This window comes from Falco peregrinus, chromosome 5 (genome assembly GCF_023634155.1).
Source record: "Falco peregrinus isolate bFalPer1 chromosome 5, bFalPer1.pri, whole genome shotgun sequence".
Taxonomy (NCBI): Eukaryota; Metazoa; Chordata; class Aves; order Falconiformes; family Falconidae; genus Falco; species Falco peregrinus.
In genome coordinates, this window is record NC_073725.1 from 99,319,629 (window position 1) to 99,341,322 (window position 21,694).

Consider the following 21,694-nt stretch of genomic DNA (forward strand, 5'->3'; position numbering starts at 1 on the left):
AGCGCGGTGCGCGGGGACAGCACAGCCGCCCGCCGGCCCGGCACCCCGCGGCCCTCCCGAGGCGACGGCCATGGCGGCGCCCCTTGGCGGCCGCGCCCCGGCGGCGCCCAGCGGGCATGCGCGGCGGGGCCGCCCCGCGCTCGCTCCCTCCCTCGCCCCCCGCCGTGCAGCACCGCGGCCAGCGCCCGCGCGCACGGGGCGGGGCGGGGCGGGGCGGGGCGGCGCGGGGGCGCGCGCGGGCGCGGCGGCGAGCGGAGCCGGGGCCGGAGCGGGAGCGGGAGCCGGGCAGAGCCGCGGCGCGCCACGCCGAGCGGAGCCAGCGCAGCCCCCAGCCGGCCCGGGCGAGCCCAGCCGCCGCCGCGATGCTGGACCCGTCGTCCAGCGAGGAGGAGTCGGAGGAGCTGGTGGAGGAGGAGAGCGGGAAGGAGCCGCTGGCGCCCGCCGCGGCGCGGCTCTCGCCCAGCCGCCCCGGCGAGGGCCCGGGCGGCGGTGGCGGCGGCGGAGCCGGCAGCGGCGGCGGCGGCGGGGGGCTGCAGCCGGGTGGGCGCGGCGGCGGCGCTGCGCGGCCCGCCAGCCCCAGCCCCTCGGTGGCCAGCGAGAAGGAGAAGGACGAGCTGGAACGGCTGCAGCGGGAGGAGGAGGAGAGGAAGAGGAAGCTGCAGCTCTACGTCTTCGTCATGCGCTGCATCGCCTACCCCTTCAACGCCAAGCAGCCCACCGACATGGCCCGCCGGCAGCAGAAGGTATCGCGCACGGGCTGGCCGCCCGGCCAGGCCCGGCCTCCCCCGGCAGCTCCCTCACCGTCCCCTGCCCGCTGCCTGCCCGCCCCTCGGCAGCCACCTTCCGGTCCCCTGCCCGCTCCCCTCGGTGCCCCCTGCGCCCCTGCGCGCTCCCCCGGGTGCCCTCCCGCCTGCCCCGCTGCCCCCGTCCCGCTCCCCGGCAGCCCCACACCGGCGCTCCCCAGGCCCGCGGCCGCCCGGGCACCCCAAGGGCAGTCCCGGCACAGGGCACCTTGGGCCCGCGCAGGTGGGGGTTGCTGGCAGCAGCTCCAGCCCCGGCCGTGAGAAGCCCCCTTGCCACCCCTCCCCGCTGCTCCCCGCCGTGGTCTCCTGCACGGAGCCGGCATGCTGGCATATGGCATTGCTCCTAGTTACGCAACATCAGGACTCGGGAAGTTTGGGATGTTGGCCATCTAAAGGTTGTCGAGAGGAGAGAAATGGGTTATGTTGCTGGAAAACACCAGGCACGTGCCCTTGCCTCCTGCAAAGGGACTGTGCAACTCTGTGCTCGCTGCAAAGTTTGCTTAACTGGGAGCGCTGGCACTGACTTGGGGAGTTGCTGAGTCTCATTTCAACTTCTTGCAAGTGTTTCTGCACGGCGAGCTCCCTGATGCCGGCTTCCCACCAAAACGAGGCAGCAGAGCTTGGTGGTGAAGTCACAGCCACAGTCCCGACTCTTCCTCCCCGAGTGCACCGTGGCGGCAGGGCAGACGCTGGCCAGGAACACCTTCACCTGGGCTCCCCATCCGCAGGAGCCCTCCTGAAGCTCATCTCTCTGCTGAGGCACAAGCTCATGGGCCAGGGCACAAATTCAGTTTCCCCGGGATAGGGACACAGGTGCCTTTCAGTCAAATGCAGCCAACTTTTTCCCTGTGGCAGCTAGAGTTAGATCTGTGATGGGATGTAGCGCTCTGCAACGGCTGGCCGAGGTTTTTTTTTTTTCTCGCTGTGCTTTCAGTTGAGTTTCTTAGACTGCAGTTTTAGCCTTGATACTGTTCTGTGTTCACAAATGACCTTTACAAATCAGACAGACTCCTGGATGTATTGATGCAAACGACATTCAGTTCTGTTACACCACAGGACTATTATTAGTCATTGCAACATACGGAGGTAGGAAAGTGTACCCGTACTGCATGTAGTTTAAAGGCAATATAGGACAATCTGGTGTTGCTGGAAGGTTGAATGATCTGCTTTTGTTTGCTGAGCAAAGTGTATAGCTGAAAATACAGCTCGGTTTCGTATTTTATTTTAATTTTGCCTATAAACCTTTTTAATAGATTGTGGATTTTCAAAGTCTGCTTGGTTTTTGTTTCCTGTGCAACTTCTTGATGTTTGAAAAAGATGATGGAATTTAATTGCTGGTTATGTGGAAACTAAAACAAACAAACAAGCCCTGCAACTGTTTCTCATGTAAACACGAACTGAGATTGAAAAGCAGTTTTTTCCAAAGGAGCAGGCAGCATTTTAGTGGTCCAGAGAAGAGTGGCTAGGAAGAAGGGTGACTCATAGTCCCTGAATCAAGATACTGTGCTGTGAAGGGATAGAAAGAGGGGAAGGAAAGAGAAAAGGGGGGAATAAACTGCAAGTGAAACGAAGAAATGGGGAGCAATGGGAGAAATTATAAACCGGCAGCAATACTTGAGTGAATGGGGAAGTTACACAGGATCTTAGGAGGAAATCCATCTCTGTGACATGAATAACATAGGGAAATGCATCTGGCTTATTTCTACAAATAGCTAAAATAGGTGTGTCTCGGGGGCTGACCATTTCTCCTCAAACTTAGCAGTGAGATGGAATTGGGAAAGCTAAATTCAACTTGACAACACATGTCCACTTGAATTTTCCCTTTTAAAGGTGAAGTCGTGCTGGGTTTTCATCTTCTTTATATCCCCATATTCAGTTGTCATGCTGGGAGGAAATCCTTGCCCTTTTTCCTTAGTCAAGACTCCTATTAAAGTCAAAGGACTGCTGGAGCCTGGACTCTGTTGTTTCACTTCATGTGTTCCTTTGCTTTCTCGCGCATCCCTCTGGGAAAGCCCACCCTTCCTTCTGTGGCTTTAGGGGGATCAGAGGGTGAAGGTGTGGGACTCGTTCCCTCTTGGGCACCAAGCTTCTCTCATGGCGGCTCTGCCAGGCTGGATGGTCTCTGTGAGGACTTTGTCTGCTGGTGGGCCTTTGGCAACAATGGAAATACCAGATGTTTCAAGACTCACCAGGGTGGAGCAAATACATTTTGCTCCTCGGGGGAAAGCTGGGAGAAAACCAGGAAGCTGTTGCCTCAGTTTCCTCATTAGCAGAGGAGGGATAGTCCAATTCCTTCTCCATGTGCCATTTGCCTCTCCACCCTCACAGCCTGGCTTTTGGAAGGGTTTCATCCTGGGAGAAATGGCAAGCAGAAGCCCCCACACTAGGGTGCAGGGCCACGGAGAGGCTGGGGAGGGAGATGCTTGATCCACTGCCTGTGTGGGCACCCTGGAGATGTGAGGACCTGACCCTGTCCGATGCCCGCTGCGGTTGCTGCCCTCGGGCAGGACGCCTGGGAGCCCTGCTGGGCTCTGATAGGGCTGGGGACCGGCCAGGATTCGTGCAGGGCTGCTCAGACCCCACGCCTGCATCGGCGAGGTGCTGAGCAGCCACGGCAGAGGTGTTCTGGCAGGGCTGTGCAGTGGTGAGGGCTAGTGGCCTGTCCCCAGCCCTGCTCGGCAGGTCCTGCCTGGTGCTGGAAGGAGGAGGAGGAGGTCTGGCTTCACCTCGCCCACAGCTCTCCCCTGTAGCACGGGAAGGTGCTGCCAGCCCCGAGCACAGCCCAAGCAGGGTGACCAGGCTTTGCAGGTGAGGTGGCAAGGCGGTCGCCCTGCAGAGCAGTTGCCTGACTGGGCTACCTGCTAAGAGCCAGCCCATCTCCATGGGAGAACCACAGGGCCTGAGATGGGCTGCGCTGCATACAGCCCCTGCCAAGCTCCCAGAGCCCAGGTGGTTTCTGTAGCTTCATCATCTTCTTTGCAGTTTTCCCAGAAAAGAAAGCAATTGGGTTTGTTACAGTTGCAGCACTGAAGTTCTTGCCTGGGCTGAAGATGCCCGCAGTACCTCCCCTGAGGCGTGTAATCCTCCCTCCTTGATCCTACAGCGCTGCTCTATCAGAGCTGGCCGGTACCCTGCGCCCCAGGGGCTGCATGTTATGGCAGTGTAATGCACAGGCACCGCGGGTACCGGTTATGTAGCAGCACGCCTGTGTGTAGTGCTCAGGAGCTGGAAAATGCAGCCTGTTGTTCTGCAGCGCTCGTGAACTGCCTTGGAATAAAGGGAAGTGTGTACTTAAGGTACTGTTGCCACAGAAAGACAATTACATGTGGTTTGAGGAATTATAATGTATATGAGAGAGGAGAGAGCAGTGGAAATGTGTGAATGGATGGCATAGCTGGGTATATACTGTATGTGGGCATGACAGCATTGCTTGTTTACACCGGTAACAAACTATTTCAGATTTCAAGTTGAATTCAAGCAAATGTCACTCAGATGGTATTTTTCTGATCCTGATGCCCCAGAAATTTCAGCAGCAGAGTGAAAATTGGTTTTTAGATTAGTGTGTTCAAGCCTACACCTCTGCTTCAAGTTTATCTTGATGTTTGTAGTAAGGCTTTACTTGAGTAACTACACATCTGTGATGTCTACCTGCAATTTCTTTTATTTACACCTTACTAGCATTGTTTCCTAAGGAGGGGGGTGGGTGGGAAAAGGCTTATTAGAACCTGCTCGTGCTGTCTTACTTTCCCCTTAAATTTCTTTTTAAGCTGCCACTGAATTCCAGGCACATTTGACAGGCAGACAGTGGTCTGCAAGATACTCATCCCTTAAAAGGTTGGTGAAAATAGGGACATCTGTATTTATTGCCTATCACAGGTGGGAGGAAAGTGGCAGTGTGTGGACAGCCCTTACTAGACACTGGGGAATCTGAGCAAGAGACCTACTGGATGTGTGACCTGGGGGAAAAAGCTCCCATCAGAGTTTACACTTTGCCAGACACTGAAGGCTCCAGCCTCACGATGCAGCTCAGGAGGAAAGCAGCTTTGCCAGCTCTGTTGCTCTCAGAACAATGTGTTTTATTACCGCAGATGGCACTTAGCTTGGTAATTGCTTGCCCAGGATGTATTTAGTCTTTTCTCTAGCTCACGCTGACTTGTTGGAAGTAGAGTTGAGACAACCGGCTATGCCCTGTGCCTCTCCCTGCTTGATCCCAACTGTCTGAAGCCTTTGGGAGGAGAGCTCAGCTGGAAGCCTGGGGAAGTCAGGCAACGTGTATGTCTCTGTAGTGATGCAGACCAGGCATCCTTGAATGTGGGTTATACCTCTTGCTAAGTACCTCCAAAGTACAGCAGCCAAAAGGCACAGCACAACCGAGGAATCGGCATTTGCTCATTCAAAATAGTATAAACTGGGAGATCATCTCCAGATTATCACCAGCCCCTTGAAAACACTCGTTAGGAAAGGGGCAGCAGGAAGAACTTATCAAGAGTTAAAATGTGAGAGCATGTTAGGTCAGGCATTGCTGCAGTTGTGATTGCCATCACCTGTTTTCCTCCCCGCAGAACAAGGGAGCAGGCGGGCAGCATGTGGGAGAGTAAATCAGTTCCCAGCGGGATAAATGTGGGATGAAAAAAAGTTCCAGCTTAGCTGCAGATTACTGGAGCTACTCCTGGGAGAAGTGCCTTGTGATTTGGGTCCTTGTGTAAGCCTGCGGGATGACGTCAGGTGCATTAACAAAATTCTCGGTCAAATTCAGCAAAGCGCTTAAGCTTGTGCTTTGCTGAATGATGATTGATTTAAGCACAGTGCTTAATGCAGAACAGGTGTGAAGGATCAGAAACTTGGTTAAATCAGTTACGATGCATCTTAAATTATCAAATTTCTGCCGTTTTGGCATGCATGCAGATGCTACAACAGTTAGGAACATATAGTAAAGCTACTGCAGCCTTCCAAATAACCACATACTTCTTCCCTATCATGGGTTGGGTTGTTACTCTCGCATAATATTTACACAGGTTCTCTCTTAAAACCACCAACACATCATTCTTCTGGGACAGACCATGACTCAGGTGGTGTTGGGACTTGTTTTAGCAGTCTCCTGCTGGAGGAACTGTGATTTTTATGGTCAGGTTCTGCTTTGCTGGCCTCAAGAAACCCTTGGAGGTGTGGTTTTCTCAGCTCTGCAGGAGAGGAGAGGTAAAGATGATGCTCTGCTTATTTTCTGCCTGTTCCTCGGTTGCTCTCTAGTGCTGTTTGAGGAGATGGAAGCTCCAGGCAGGTCTCAGGCATCACCTGGACCTGGTGCAAGATAGTTATCAGTGCTATGCCCATAAAAACCTGGAAGAGTAGTTAGGGGCTGCTTTTGCCACTTAGCTGGCTCAGTGTGGGCGTAGGCTATGCCACCATCAAATGAGGCTAGGGCTGTTCCCGGGTCAGCACCACGCTAACCCCAACGTGAAGATGAGCCTGCCTGTATTTCACTGCTGCTTGGACAGCGCTGCGGTGGGGAAGGTGGTCTGGCACATCTGAGATGCGGTGTTCCTTGGCAGTGTGGAGTGCAGAGTGTGGCTGTTGTGCTCAGATTGTCTGGAATCTTCAGAAAATGGTTATTTTTCAGTTAAAACACTTATAATTTATTTTGCCAGTGCCTTATCTTAATTTAATTCCAGCAGATATTAAATATTTGTCATACTTTGGCTATTTATATACTTGCAGCTTATTGGATTGGGAAGCAGGTAATTAAATAGGCTGTGAGCTTGGTCTTCGGCTGTTGTAAAACTTTGCGTTTCCTGATCCATAGCCTGATGATTCAATTATTGTGGGTGGCACCTCTCAGGCCAGAGATGTTGTGAACTAAGAGTGGAGAAGACTTAGCAGATCGTGCAGCTCCAACCCCTGCTAAAGCTCGTCATTTCCAAAAGGTATTATTTATGGCTTTGCTTTGCGTAGTCTAGATGCTTTCCCCGAAGCACTTTGCCTTTTGCACAACTTGTAATTCCTTCTGCTGAATGATGAGTCACTCATTCTCCATTCACCTAAGAGGGAAGCGGTCAGCAAGTAATTTCCCTATGTAATTTTTTGTTAGCTGGAGAAGTATTTAATTTGTAGTGTGATTTAGCAGTAGGAACCCAGCCATCACAACACTGCTACTAGCAGCGTATGTATACAACCCCCTTACAGCTACTGCCAATGCTTTAGTCCAGGGGAGTACAAGGTAAATATCCTATTTCTATTTAATTATGTAAACCTGATTAATATGTTAAGACCAATCAATACAGCATATATAATCAAGAGCCGTTGCTTGGTTTGTGTTGATGTGAATTCATCTAGTGGCTTCAGCAGCACCAGGGTTTCACCCACAAAGTAATTTCTAGGAAACATATATTTTAGTGTGTCTTTAAAAACTAAGCCTAATTAAAAGAGTAAAGTTCCCTTAAAACAGCCTGTGAGGGGACCTTCCGTGGTGGTGAGTAGATCCTCTCCGTTTGTTGCCCAGGAGGATGAGTGGCTCCTCAAAGGTCTTCCCTTCCTGGAAGACAGAGCCGGGTGAGGTGCAAGGGAAGGTGACACCTCGGTCCCCAGCTCTGAGAGGGTGTGGTGCAGGCACAGGAGGACAAGCAGAGTTTGTCTCCTTGCCTTGACCACTCCACGCAGCAGGTGGTACCACTGGCTCCCGGTGGGTCAGAATTGGGCCATCCTTCTTGCAGGGCATGCTTTTTGGTCCAGCAGGAGGGTTCAGCTCTGTCTTTTTTTAAGGTGGGAGAGGGGAGAAACGCAGGTTCCTGGGGAAAATCCCTGTGCTTTTACCTTGTAGTTACTGAAAAAAATACATGGAGCATCCTAACGTGGTGCCAGTTTTGGAAGAAGTTATTTGTGGGTACAGGATAGTTGGGGTGCTTTGACTGGTTTTTCTTCTGGATTGGGTGGGCATCATTCTTAAAATTGGACATAAGGGGAGTCACTGTTTGATGTGAATGTGTGAAATTGTTGTTTGAATAGGTGCTTTTAGTGATAATATTTGGTATTGTTTGTCAGTGATTCAAGCTGAAAGTCAGACATTTTCTAGAATTTAAACACCTGAGTCAAAATGTCATGTGAATGTTTATTCAGCTTGGGGTAAGTGATGCTGTGTTTGTAGTTGTCATAGTTCAAAACCTGTCTGTCTGCCTTAGTAAGGTTGGGAGCTTGGGCTTCTAGGAGTGTGAGGTATATAATGACCCTTGTGAGGGCACATTAGTACAGGCCACCTCCAGCCTGGAGGGGCTGGAAAACTGCCCTGGCACACAACTTGGTGGCTTGGGCCATCCAACTCAATGACTTGACCCATGTGCTTCAGGACAGTTGTGTGAGCGCAACAATTCAAGTGCTGAGTGTCTACCCATACCCAAATGTTAGTGTTTGATGAAGAAACCTAGAAATGAAATTAGATTTAATCATGTTTTTCCTAGCCCAAAGCCTGGATATTTTTTTTTCATGATGGTGCTGCAGTGTTTAGGGACTGGAGATGTGGTGTGCAGATCTTGAAGGATCTGTACCACTGACTTTGGTAGGACTCGGGGCTGATGCCACAGTGATTTGTACAAATACCCTGGCAGACAGGGCTGCCCGCTAAATAGTCTGGCAGTAGCCTTTCGTATCTTTTGTGCTAAATGATGTTCATCCAAGGACAGGGTGCTCTTTGTCTTCAGAATATAAGGACACAGTCTTCAGGTCTAGCTTTGTCTGTAGATCTCATTTCTACCTCACGCTACTTTTTTGGGTGGGATTTAGATTCACTCTTAATGATTTAGGATGAGCACTGGGAATGAACTGAATCTGATAGTGACCTTGTCCCCTCAAGACTTTCATCTGCTGTCTGTATTCAGCCAGGGGAAGGATGCTGGGGGGGGGGGGGAAACCTCAAACTTTTTGGCAGTGGGGGAAAAAAGCACTTGTTTTGGATGTTGTTGTTGCCTAATATACTTCTACAGGCAAAAGAAGCCCTGCACCCAGAGCAGCACCGTGATGTGCAGAGTCTCAGCTCAGTCCCTCAGAGCAGGGCTTGAAGCGGGTGGGTTGGCTCCCAGTTGCCTGTCTGGTGCAGGCAAGGAAAGTAATAGGAAGGAAAGGCTATTTTCCAGGCTCACACCATGAGGAACTACTGGTAGAAGCAGCTGTTGGTTAAGACATTTCTTACTGAAAGTCTCACATGCTGCCTTGTGAAGAGCATCAGCAGTGTCTGCTCTAGCATCTGAATTTGGTCCCAAGCACCTGCTGAGCTGGAGAGGATGGTGCTGGGAGTTTGCAGATCCTGTAAGTTTGTAGTAACCACTGATGTCTATTAGTTGCAACGTGTTTGCAATCGATGAGGTGTACAGGGTACGCCATCTCCTGTAGGAAGTGATTCTCCCTTCCCTGAGGAGTTTATCATGTTACCAGTCCAGATGATGCTAAGTCAGCATTGCCCTGAGATAACAGAAGGCTGTGTGTTGAGGTGCAGGATTTTACCAGGCAGCCACAGCCACACGTTGGGCTGCTTAAGACTGTAAAATCTTGTACCCCAACACACAACCTTCCCCACTGCCGTAACACAGCGGAGCAGCCTCTTGCTTTCCTTGGAGCTTGGAGAAGGGTGGTGGTTTGCCTCTTTCAGGAGGGATGTGGGGGTGTGTGCACAAGGATCATTTCGGAGCCTGGGGAGTCACAGATGATGTACAGGTTCCTGTCTGGGAACAGCAGGACAAGCTGCCTGGCTGGTGGCACCCTGGTGTGATAAAGGGAATTGGGTCTGATATTTGGCTGTCAGAAGGAACGTAAACCAATGCTTCTAAATACAGTACCACGCTCACTGGAGTGAGATATGATGGTAGTTCAGTAGAGAGTTCGATTGGGGTCAAAAATGTATTGTTTTCTTCCTATATAGAAGGCATTTTTCTGTACGTATCACCACTGTCCGTTGTACCACCCATCTCAATTCCAGGTGGTGCTTTGCTTGGAAACAAACTCTTATTCCAAGGAGAGATTCAAGGGAGCCTTAAACCCATAATACTGCAAAGATGCTTTGGGAAGAGGTTTCTGGGCTCACTGTGGTGGACCTTGGCACGTGGCTGGTGCAGGTGGCTGTGGAAGGGAGAAGCTCCTCCATGAACAGCCAGCCAGATGCAGCCCGTGTGCTACTTGTCGCTCCCCTCAGACGTCCCTGTCTGATGGGTGGGGGCCGGGAAAGAGAGCGGATTCGGGCATTAAGTTTTAGGCATAGAAAATACTAGATGATTTGGGAGCAATTAAGTGAAGCTGTTCAGAAGTTCTGTCGGGACTGCTGGTGGTGCTGGCAGGGACTAGCTTTTGCAAGACGAGGGTTTCACTTTGCCTGGCGTGCTATGGGGAGGGTCAGCTGCTCTCACACCTCAGCAGCAGAGGGTTTAGGCAGCTGGAAGGTGATGCAGGCATCACACAAGCAGAATATCTGGCAAAAGGCAAATTTTCCTAAAATGCCAAATATCCTTTCCTGGTACAGCAAGAGGGCACAAATGCTTTACATGTTGCACATGCCAAGTTTGCTTTTATAGTCTACACCCCTAGATTTCCCCTCCCTCTGAGCAGACTTCTCCCACCCTTCTTGCAACCAGAGATGACAGACTCATTGCTGTCTCGGAAGGAAGCTAATGGAGTGACGCAGCAGGAGCCGGCTGCTTTGCTACCTGCATGGTGACAGTGCAAGGATGAAAGAAGGACACAGCCAGCGCTTCTTCAGCCACGGGCAAGGCTGCGTGACCCTCCAGTGGTGCGTGTTGCAAAAACCAGCGCTGTGCCTCCCACCCCCGGCACCGCAGACCACCCTCTGCCAGCAAGACCTCAGGCAGAAGCCATCTGCTGCTGTTATCTGGGGATGTGCAGCTGTCTGGGCTGCACGGGGTTGTTTTTTGGTGCATAGCCAGGAGCTAGCTGGAGTTAGGACTGCAGAGACTTTGTGTGTGCTCAGTCATTCGTGAGGGCAGAGCAGCTCCCATGTGTGAATTGATGCCAATGCTCTGCGGTGGGAAGGAACAGGGAGCTGGGAAGGACACCAGGCCTGGCCAAGGGAGTGTGGAGCTGTGAAGTGACAGCTTTGCTCCATCCCTTTCTAGAGTCTTTGGTGCTTCAGTCTGAAAATTTTCCTCCTCCAGAAGGGTGGCTGTGAAGGAGACGGGGCAGGGGGCAGGGATTGCTTACAGCTCCCAGGGGTGGCTGCATTTTCCATCTCCTATTTACTCTGCAGAAGGCTTGGCTGGAGGTGAATAGGACTTTTTCTACCCTCTAGCTGTCTCAAGATAGAACTGATGTCCTCAAAAAAGAAAACTTGAGTTGATCGTGCACTGTTGGTTTACATTGGTCAGGGATCTGCCTGGTGCAGTTTCTGCTTGTTGGTGAGTTCCCTGGACTTCAGTGGTACCATCTGCTCTTAAAGATGTTGGTTGCAATGCTGCAAAGACTCTGTCCCTACCTTTACCTGGGGTCTTGTGGGTTTTATCTGCTCTGCGGGCTCCTTCTTCCCCAAGACCTGTGGTGGCACATTGCCTCAGAGCCTGAGCTGTGCGCCTAGCAAAGGAGAGCACCTCGTGGCAGTCAGTGCACTTGCTCCAGCCTGGCTGGTGTAGGGAGGGAAGCCTGGGCAGGGAATGGCATCAGAAAACTTGTTCTTTAAACAGTGAGCCAGCTGCTTGCACTGGCTGCCGTGAGCCTGTATGGCCCAGACTTGGGCATCCCTCCAGGGTGTACCTTAGCACAGGGGAGGGGGTTATGTGTCTGTGGAGCACAGCGAGCTGCTTAGTTGCTGTTGAATGCTGTTGCAAGTGCATGTGTGCACATGCTTGTGCAAGGGTTATGAGCTGAGCAGGGCAGGATCTCTGTGGGTGCTGGAGAGCCGTGTGGTTAGCCCGTTTCTCCATCAGTAGTGGCAGCCACTCAGCTGCCCAGACTCTAGTGTTGTAGATGTTGCTGGCTGGTAGAAAATGGATGTTTCTTTCTAAGGCTATTTTGCATCTCTACTGCTGAACTTCTGTTTGGAGTTCCTCAAGCTCAGACCTCTGAAGTCTTTATTGCAAAGCTCCTGCTTGGTGTATATTTCATGTAGAAGGATGTGTGTGATAGAAATTCTTCCTGTAATCTCATCTCCCTGTAAACTCTTATCTCTCAGCTTCTGTCTCGCACCAGAATATTCCTGTCTGCATGGAGAAGTCACCCCAAAAGTGAATCAGATCCTGCTGAGCGGGACAGTCTTCCCACCACCTATTTATAGTGTGTGCAATTACCCTCCATGCATCTCGGAACTCTAATTGCCTTTTTATTGCTGTTTAGCAGTGTGTTAAAGGTTTTTGAATGCTCATGCCTTGTTTTCTCATTAGCTCTATTTATTTCTCCTTTGGCTCTCTTCCTCAACCTCATCAAATTTAGCATCTTCCTGCCTTTGGCACCTTGGGCAGCTTTGCCACTTCTTACTTCTCCTGTGTCCTTCCTCATGTTGCTGTTCCACATGCTTTGTGTTTCCCAGTCTTGCTCTGCTGTGTTCTTGGGGCCCCTCTCCTGAAAGGGGCTCTGTGCCTGTTGTGATGCCCTGCCAACAATCTCTTTGCTGGGCAGGGTGGCTCGGACAAGATGCCTCTGTCTCCTAAGGCAGCTGCCTTGCATCAGGCAGGGCTTGTTAGCGAGGGGAGGCTGCCCAGGCAGTTAGGGGCAGGTACACAATCTGGGAACGGGGAGCTCTAGTCAAGAGTCTGGAAGGAAGCTGGTCGTAGGGACTGGGAGCTGGTAAGCAAGGTGGGAGGCAGGCGCTGTGGCCTGAGGTCCCCTGCATGGGTTTGTTTTCCCAGGGTGGCCCAGGAGCTGCTGTATTGCCAGAGGTGCCCAGGTGGCACAGCTCCTCTCTAAAGCCGCAGTGTGTTGGGCTGTGGGCATGTACAACTGGTGTCACTGGGACTGCTTTTTTAATGCTTCGTGCGTGACCTGTACCTGTTTTCACCTGATGGCCGTGACATCAGCTTTGTACTTGTGCAGCGCCTGGTGCTCTGGGTGGATAACTGGGAGCAAGCAGTAGCCTGGGTTTGTCTCTCACAGTCTCTGAGTGCAAAGTCCTTTTCAATGTTACTTGCTTTATGTTTTAGCCTTGTTGTGTGGCATTTCCATAGCTTGAATTAATTTAATTATCCCCTGAGGTGCTTGCTTGCTCAGTTGTCCAGGACTTTATTGCCCTCCTCTTGTGTATTGAGGAGCCCACACAACTCTGAATCATCAGTAAATGTAATCACAGTGCTTGATGCTTGTTCTTCCAAGTCGATGATATATACAATAAATGAAACTGGTCTTAATACCGATCTGTGCCTCCCCTTGCAGCACCTGTTATATTCCAAAACACTTCCTCGCTGCGTACAGCCCCGCCACTCAATCCTAACAGCATCTGTATTGACTGGAGAGATTAATATTTTATGTAAAATTTTATCAAAAGCTTTCTCACCCTATAGGTAATTTACAGCCAGCGCTTACTGTCAGCAACCTTAGCACATTTGCTAAGTGTGGTGTCAGCTCGGTGAGGACCTGGTGACCGGGCTGAGTTAAGTCACCTGCGGTGCTGTACAGGTCACGGCTCGGGGCAGGTGAGTGCACGGTGCTGCCAGCCTGCATCCTCGCCTGCATCCCTGCCTGCATCCCCACCTGCAGCCGGTGTTTGCAGGCGGCCTGGTGATGCCTGCGATGTGGGCTGTGCAGCGCTGCCCTAGGGCTGGCATCCTCACCCACAGGCACCAGCCAAGTGCGGGGGTTCACTAGTCAAAGAGAAAATTATTGAACTGAAACAGGGATGGAGCTCCCTGGTCTCACTTTGCTGTTTCAGGTTCCTTGTGCTCCCAGGCAAAAGCAGAGTTCCTCAGTCTGGGCACTGGCTGGGGGCTTGGGTTTGGGCTGGCTTGCAGGTTTAGCTCCCTGCTCGTTCCTTCACAAGCTCACACAATTCTCCAGATCTTTCTCAAGCTGCTGTCAGTAAAAAGGTGATGAAAATATTTCTTCATAGAGTGCTGGAAGATGGTGAGAGATTATGAGGTGCTAATTGCTTAGCATAGGGTGTGTGGGTCCCTGGGAGCGCTGGGACTGGATCTGGTGAGAGCGCCCATGCTGTAGCTCAGCCGCACAGACACTGAGCATCCATGGGCTGCCCCTTCTGTGACTTGCTTGGAGGACACAGAGCAGCTTCTACAGCTGCTCCCTCTTATAAGACGACTGTTAACGGTCTTGCATAATTCATGCTTACAAGTTGTACGCACTTGATGATAAAAGGAGCCGATGTTTAGTTTACACATGTGGGCCTTCGTATAGATCTTAACAACTCTGCACAATAGCTGTGCACCCTTTCCTCCTCTCTGTTTGCTTTTGGGAAGGCGGGCAGCAGGCTGCTCGATGTTTCCATACGTGGGGGAGTGCGTGGCTTGCCTGCAGCTCATTCCTCTGTTGTCTCCCGAGCTTGTCATGGGTGTTGCATCCTTCAGGGGGGAGCAGCAGGGAGAATTGCACTGTAATGCAGAAGCAGGACAGGAAAATCTTCAGGCTTTTTGCCCCACTGTTCTCTTTCCTTTTCATGCTCTCAAAACCCAATTGCTGTATGAAATGAAGGCAGCCTGGAGTGCTGTGCCTGGTTTTGCATTGCTGGGAGTTTGTGAAGTGAGGCTGTGCTCCAGACCGGTGCTTTCTGGATGCATATGCATGTGCTCCGGTTGCCCTTGCTTAGGGCACTCTTGGTGCAAACCACGGCCTCCACATGTTTGTCCTGTGGTGATGGCTGTCTTGCAGGGAGAATCAAAATGGGACTAAGAGATGGGCATTTAAACTACTGTAACAGCTCAGCTGCCCCCTGTTTAAGCCTATATGAGCAGTAGAAGAATAAGACCCTTGATTCTTTCCTATCAGCCAAATGCATAAGACTCAGTGGCCAGCAAGAGGCAGATGGCTTGCTATTTCTGTGCCCTTTTGTTTGATTGCTGCAGGTCTGGGAGAGAGTTACAGCTGCTCCAGTAGTGTGGCAAATAGTCTCCATTTATCTTGTGGTGTTATGCCTCGACAATGTCAGATGGTCTCTTTACATTTGCGCATATATTCAGACTAAGCAAATCGCAGTGTTTTTTCCATTAAAATTTAATGATGAAAGACGACACTATAAGTGATTTCTTTTCTTTTTTTCTTTAACCAATTGCTTCATTTGCTTATAACCCCCATGCTAATGGTAATAATCTTTCCTTGCTGTGGCTCAGGAGAACAGATGTGCCTTTTGAATTTGTTTTTTTTACCTAGACAGACTCTTCCTGTTTGTGTTTTTTTTTTACAGCTCTGAGTACTTGCATTGCAATGCTGTGACCTATATTCAAGGTGAAACGTGATAAATATTTGCTTTGGGGAGGGAGGCACAACCATGTTTTTGAGAAGATTAAGGCCTATCAAGCAGCAACCCTCATTTCAATTAGACATCAAAATGCAAATCACCCAGGCTTCAGAGTACGTCAAGGTGAGAGTAGAAAGGTCTTCAATCCATTCTGAGATTAAGTTGAAATCCTTGTGCGCTTCAGTTGTTCTTGGTCACTTACGCTGACTAGGAATGATGTGGGGGTAAGTCAAAGTTGTGCAAGGAAACCCTTCAATGATATGTTTTGTCACACATTAAAAAGCTTGCTGGCTACATGCAGTGCTTGCTTGCTCAAAGCACTGTCATCCCTCAGACGATAAAAAAAGACTCTGAAAGTTGTGGTTGTAATGACAGCTCCCCTGATTTTAGTGACTTGATTATTTATCTATTTTTACATGGGGCGTTAGCAGTTAAGTGGTGCCTGAGCCAGGCTGTGGCATGCCTGACACGGAGCCACAGGCTGCACTTTTGGGTTAACATCCCCGCATCACGTCTGGGAGACATGTGGGGGCACAGTCTCCCCCTTGCATTGCCCTGGGGAGCCCCAGCCACTGGAGGTGCAGCAGTCTGTGCCCAGGCTACACAGTGTGAGGCTGCAGGGTGGATGCAAAGGATGTCTTGTGCTCTAAGTGTTCCCATCTGCCTGCTGATGCCACTGGTTTCATGTGTTTTGACCAGGAAAACAACAAAACCCAGAAAGTTTTTAAGGCTGGCATCACAGAGGTGCATCCTGGTTTGGGCATCCCAACCAGTAGGGTTTGTCTAGATTGCCTCTTGGTGCTTTTAGTTGAATCAGCTTCTCTTGGGGGAGGGGGGGGGGCAGGGAGGGGATGGATCTTAAAGACCAGGCTCTCAAATGTTCTTAAAGCAACTTAAAAAAATAAAATAAAATGTAGGAGCAGCCCCACCGGGGCTGGTGGCAGCTTTGCTGGATGTCCTGTGCCTTGGGTGGGGTGGTGATGCTAAGCAGGGCCACAGCCAGAATTCACTGAGCATAACAGCATCATTATAGCAGGTGCAGGTTTTTTTCCTACAACACCGGTGCCTTTGGGAGTGACAGTGCCTGGAGCTGAGAGCACAGTTTGTTAAAGCAGAAAGGAACACGTTAGCCCCAGGACTTTGGGGGCTGTAGAGAAGAACTGGTCACACAGATGCTTGGTGTGGAGCAGATAAGTGCTTTGGAGGCTTTTCTTCCCTTTGCTGGCTTTGGAAGGGTGAATGAGAGAGCTTGGGTGATGGGAAGACTGAAATATTTTCTTACCCTTTGCTTGGAAAGATAAATCACGGTTTTACAAAATGTAAGGTAAATTAAAGATTATGTTTATGCTCTTCATTCTCCTTTTCATATATCTGCTTCTCCTTCTGGCTTCTCAGCAAATATTAATGAAAAAAATTGGGCATGAGAACCAGCAAAAAACAACTTATCCCTGTTGAAACCCTGTGTACAAGGTCGTAGCTGTTTATGTAGCAAGTCTCACAGGACTTGAAAAATGTCCTTGGTGTCATCTTGTGCAATTTATCAGGGGTGTTTATGGAGTCACAGCGCTACTTTGCACAAGAGATGGCAACCATACGCTATGGTTGTATGTCATGCATCTTTTTGTATGCCCAGCTTGAATATCTAAGATCTGTAGATACAAGGCTCAGAATCTCAATGAAGAAATAGCGAAAATGTGAATTATGGTTGCATGTAGGCTTTGCACTAGAAAAACTGCTGTAGACAGAGGAGCTTTACAAATGGCCGTGTTCCTGGGAGCTGGACCTTGCCTGAAGGGCATTCTCAAGCACCCCATATCACCCCCTTCCCAAGGATGCTGAGCAGCTCCCTTGTGAGTTCCCTGTGGCTGGCAGATCTCCCCTGGCCCCATTGGGGTTGGGGGTGTTTTTGCAAGGCAGATCTGGGGATCACTCTTTGGAGCTTCTGGGAGTCTGAGAGTGAGCCGAGGTGGCTGCAAACGGGGAGGCAGAGGCAAGGGGGCAACCTTCTGCATTGTGCAGGATGCTGCTGAATCACTGTTTACGCTGTTTCTGTACCTGCTGACTCGATGCGTGGAAATAGGGTACCTCTATTTTTAGTTCTTACCTTGTACATTCATGCACATGCATGCTGAAACCAGACTTTTTGTGATGGGAGCAGTTTCTTGTCTACATGGGGAAAGTATTTCAGAGCTGTGGCACAGTAATGATTCCCAGTTTCTTCCCTGCCTAAAAACATTTTCATGGGGAGAGAGTGGGGGAGAGCTCTGTGTAGTAGTAAAGTAGTGTGGGATGGACTCAAGTGCCTCGGAGCTGCCTCTCCCATCAGCACCATCCAGCCGTGGTCCTGCCTTGCTGCCTTTCTGGCACCAGAATTGCAGCTGCCAGACTTTATTCCATGTCCTGCTGGCTTCCCTTACCCTCTCCTTTAGAGCTCATTTGGTACCTAAATAGGATTTATCAACTATTGCAGCAGGACAAGAGTGTTTTGGGTTGCTGCTGTCAGTTTTTACTCATCTGTGATTTCCTTTGCCCATCTTGTTGCTCATTGATGCTAGTGGAGCAATATTGAGCTCTATCAGCAGAGGAGCAGGTCCCAAGATGAAACCAGCACATTTGTGTTGGCAGAAGGTGTGTGTTGGCTGTTACCTGCTGCTACAGTTAATTGTGTTGTGAAAACAGGCGCTGCTTTTGCATATGAGCTGGGACATTGAGGTGAGGAAAAGTGGTGACTCGTCAGTGGCAAGGAATCACATTGTTTTCGTTGAGGCCAAGGTCTGGTTTACTTTGTTAATGCTTCCCGGAGCAGGAGTGCTAAGGTGGCTGCTGGTGGAACATTCCAGTGAAAACAAGGCTTTCTCTTCCTAGTTTGAGATTGACAATGACATTTTGGGAAGAGAGGAAATTAAAAGTGCTCTGCTTTTAAATGGCTCTGTCATCCGCATGGCAGCAGCGCTGTGGCACTGTATGTCCTCGGCTGCTGTGACTTCAGAACTTGGCCAGGATTCCCTGGAGCTGATGGGATTCTTTCACTTAGTGATATTATTTAGAAAATGCATTATTCCCTCCCTGGTGTCGTCCTGGTGCACGGGGTGCTGGTCCACCAGAAAGCCTGGGAGTGGGTGCTGTTGCTCAAAGGAGTGAAATGGCACATATGGCAAGGGAAAACTGGTGTGAGTGCTGTGTGTACAGGGAGCGTGAGGAAAGGCTCTCAGGATTCCTGCCTTAAAACCCCTGTGTCCAAAACCTTAATGCTGTATTTGCATCCGTGATGTGATGTTCTTCTAATGGTTCTCTCTGGTTTGCCGTCAGGAGAAAGGGGAGACCCTGCTGCTCTTGAGTGCTGGGTGAGGTTTGTTATCAGCCGGTGGGAATCATGGCTCTGACCCCAAGGTCTCTGTAGCTTTGGTTTCTGGAAAGTCTAGTTGCTGAGCTGCCATCTCCCGGCAGATCTCAAGTCCTGAAATGCTTGCAGCAGACCCTGCAGCAAGTAGTCTTGCTTTCCTCACCCAGCTTGTTCAGGGAGCTGACATCCAGAAACTAGTGTTGCCTCCAAATTCAGATCTGTTTATCAAACAACGATTAACCATGCTGAGAGTTAAGGCTGGCCAGAGAGAATGACTTTGTTGTTCTGGTACTCACTCTGGCCCAGCGATGCCTGATGTCTTTTGGCTCCTTTGCTGCCCTTCATTGTTACAGTGCCTTGGCACCTGCACCCAGGAGAGCACAGCATCCTTGTGAAACGCTCACTGGGTGAGTTCCTCACCTCTTTTCAGGGATATCAGGAATGAAGCAGTCACTTGCACCACTGCAGAATAGTTTTTTGCCTCTGGAGATGTGCATGAAGCTGCTGCACATTCACTCTTTACTACGTGCATAGCCCTGGATCTTTCCCGGTATGGAAAAATCCTGCTGAATTGTTTTGAAACTTCACAGCAGAAAAAAGCTCTGTTTCTCATACTCTGTCGTGTTTGCCAGCCCAGCTTGTGAGCTGTTTGCCAGAAATGCATGTGCGGGTATAAACACATCGGATTCCTGTGGACTGGTTTTCCATGTGTTTGCAGCTGCCCTGTGGAGGGACATCACCAGTCTGTGCTGGAAGGCTTCCATGGCAAAAGCAGGATCAAAGGGAAGAGGGGAGCTGAGGAGAGGTGGGAGGAATGTGCTTGTGTTGAAGAAGAAACACCATTTGCTTCCGCTTCACCTGCCTGCAGAGAGACAAGGAGGGTTTCTGGTCTGTGTTGGGACACTACTCCCAGCATCAGAATAAGGTAGAGCAAGGGATCAGCACATCCCAAGGATGGGATAGTGCTACCCAAGGATATGGGGGGTACTGAGTGGGAACTCCTCCAAATCCCTGGCCCGGGTGTTGGAGTATGGTGCCTTGGTGCTGTGATGCTGGCATGGAGGCATATGTTCCTCCCCCATGTTCCCTCTTTTCTTAGAGAGCACCAGAAATCTTATTAATATCTCCTTAGAGGAACAGGCTTAGAGGGCTATTACTAAGTTTATATCGAAAAGCCTATTTTAGTGGGTTTTCCTAATCTTTTTAGAAACAGATCCATAGTACCTCTCTGTTTGGGGGGAAGAAACGCTGAAGCTTTGGGCATGTGCTGTACTTTTTTTTTTTTTTTTTTCTGGACTCCAAACTGAGATGCAAATCTTTTCTCTCCAGAGATGTTTAAAGCCAAGCATCATGAGGCTGAAACTGTGTGCAAGGAGCCCCAGCTGTCCCCAAGGCTTCAGTCTCCAGGATTATTCAGAGATTTGCAGATTAGAAGGGTGCTGAAACCAGTTGTCTTGAGCTTCAGTGAAAAGTATTTGATGGTATGTGATATCTTGCAGATAACTTCCCAGGCACCATCCTGCATTGGTGGTACTTTTCCATCACCAATGCTATCGATGGCCAGAGCTCTCTGCTTGGCTTATAGCCATGCTTTTATTTAAGGCACAGAAAAACCAGGGCAAGGGGTAGAGAGGCTGAGCACAACCTGTGCAGGGAAGGTGCTCCCGAGTCAGTGCTGGGCTCTAGCTCTTTCCCCACTCTGCCTGGGGAGATACCAGCGGCTGTGCTGGGGATGCTCCAGTGCTTGACACAGGGTACGTGACGTCTTGTCAGACACCTGCACAGAGGGCTCATGGGTCAACACCTTGTTATAGCAAATCCATGTCTCTGGCTTGCCTTTTTGTTCTCTAATTGCCACCTCCTTGCTTCCTATCTGCATCTGGTAAGCAAGCTGCTGTGATAGTTAATTATTCTTCTGGGCCGAGTGCTGTATTATAGTCCATTCTGTCAATACTAATTGTTTTATAGAAATATGAAGTACCATTTTCCCTTCCCTCCAAGGACTTTAAGATGCAATGTGGGCTTTAATGATACCATTTTCCCTTCTGTCCAGCATGAGCAGGAAAACATGATCTCCCATTTGCAGTGGGCACTTAGGGTTATCTTTTGGAGAGCTGCAAGTGCTCTGCTTTGGGGTCCGTTACTGTGCCTTTCCATAAAGCTCTTTCCCTGCCCTGCTACATTGCCGGTGGTGTGTATTTATAACTAATCAATTGCTAATGAAGATCAAAGCAATGATTATCATTTGTCCTGGTGAATCCAGGCAATCCTTCCTTACGCTGTTCCTTTCCTGGGTGGGGTTCTTTCTTGCTTTTCAACCTTTGGTTTAATAGGTTGTACAAAAGAATAAGTAAATAAGAAAAGGTTGTAGGTGGGAATCTCCTGAGAGTGGACACAGTAGCGCGTAAGGATATCACATGAGGAAAACTTCTCTTCTCATGCATGAAAAATGTCAACCCTTGGCATTCAGTTGTATCTCCACTTGCTTGCACTGGCTCCAGTGATCAAGGTAGGCATCCTGGTGATGGTTCTTTGCAGGAGGATTTATAATTTTGGATGCATTTTTATTGCTCTGGAGTAAACACCAGATAAACCCACATTCATTCATAATTAAAGTAAATTAAAATGTGCCCTGCGTGTGTTCAGCTTCAGGTTACACAGTGTGTCTGTAGTGACTAATGTTTTGGGGCTGTGCGCTGGTTCCCTTTGCCTCGCTGGAGGTTTTGCTGCTAGTTTTTGTCGTTAGCAGTGTTGCACAAAGCAGAATGAACTCCCCAGGCAAACACCTGAGATCTGTGCTAGCTGTCATGCAGAGATGAGATAGAAGAGCAGGGAAAGGCATGGTACCTGGCTGCGGGAAAGGCCCTGCCACCAGGATGCTCTAGACCTGATCCTGACTGCTTTGCATACTGACAACTTCCCACAGAAGCCTCAAAAATGAGATAGGGATGTGTATGAGGTGCTGGTATGATTTTAATGGAGATGGGGAGGGTCTGTTGGCAGAAGGGTGGTTGGCAGGGAGGATGAGAGCTGCCTTAGCCCTTCACTGTGTAGCACCTCCTGCTTGGCACATGCCTCTGCATCGCCCGACACAGCTGCAGGTGCACATCTTGGCTTCATCTGTTCTTGGCTGGTTACGCCGGGCAAAAGGAGGCAGGCTGTGCAGGA

The 21,694-nt window shown here is 50.1% G+C and overlaps 1 protein-coding gene across 16 annotated transcripts in view; it reads left to right on the forward strand.

Annotated features, from left to right (window-relative positions):
• The first annotated feature begins 220 nt into the window (after positions 1-220).
• The window catches only part of CADPS (calcium dependent secretion activator), a 220,801-nt gene continuing 199,327 nt past the window's right edge, over positions 221-21,694 (forward strand). For 6 of the 16 annotated variants that reach the window (XM_055804350.1, XM_055804353.1, XM_055804356.1 and 3 more), the window contains exon 1: positions 222-743. In XM_055804350.1, the coding sequence (XP_055660325.1) occupies positions 363-743 (381 nt within the window). In that variant the 5' untranslated portion in view covers positions 222-362. Of the gene's footprint in view, positions 744-21,694 lie in introns of all 16 variants that reach the window. The other 10 variants (XM_055804346.1, XM_055804347.1, XM_055804348.1 and 7 more) reach the window with 3 other exon arrangements.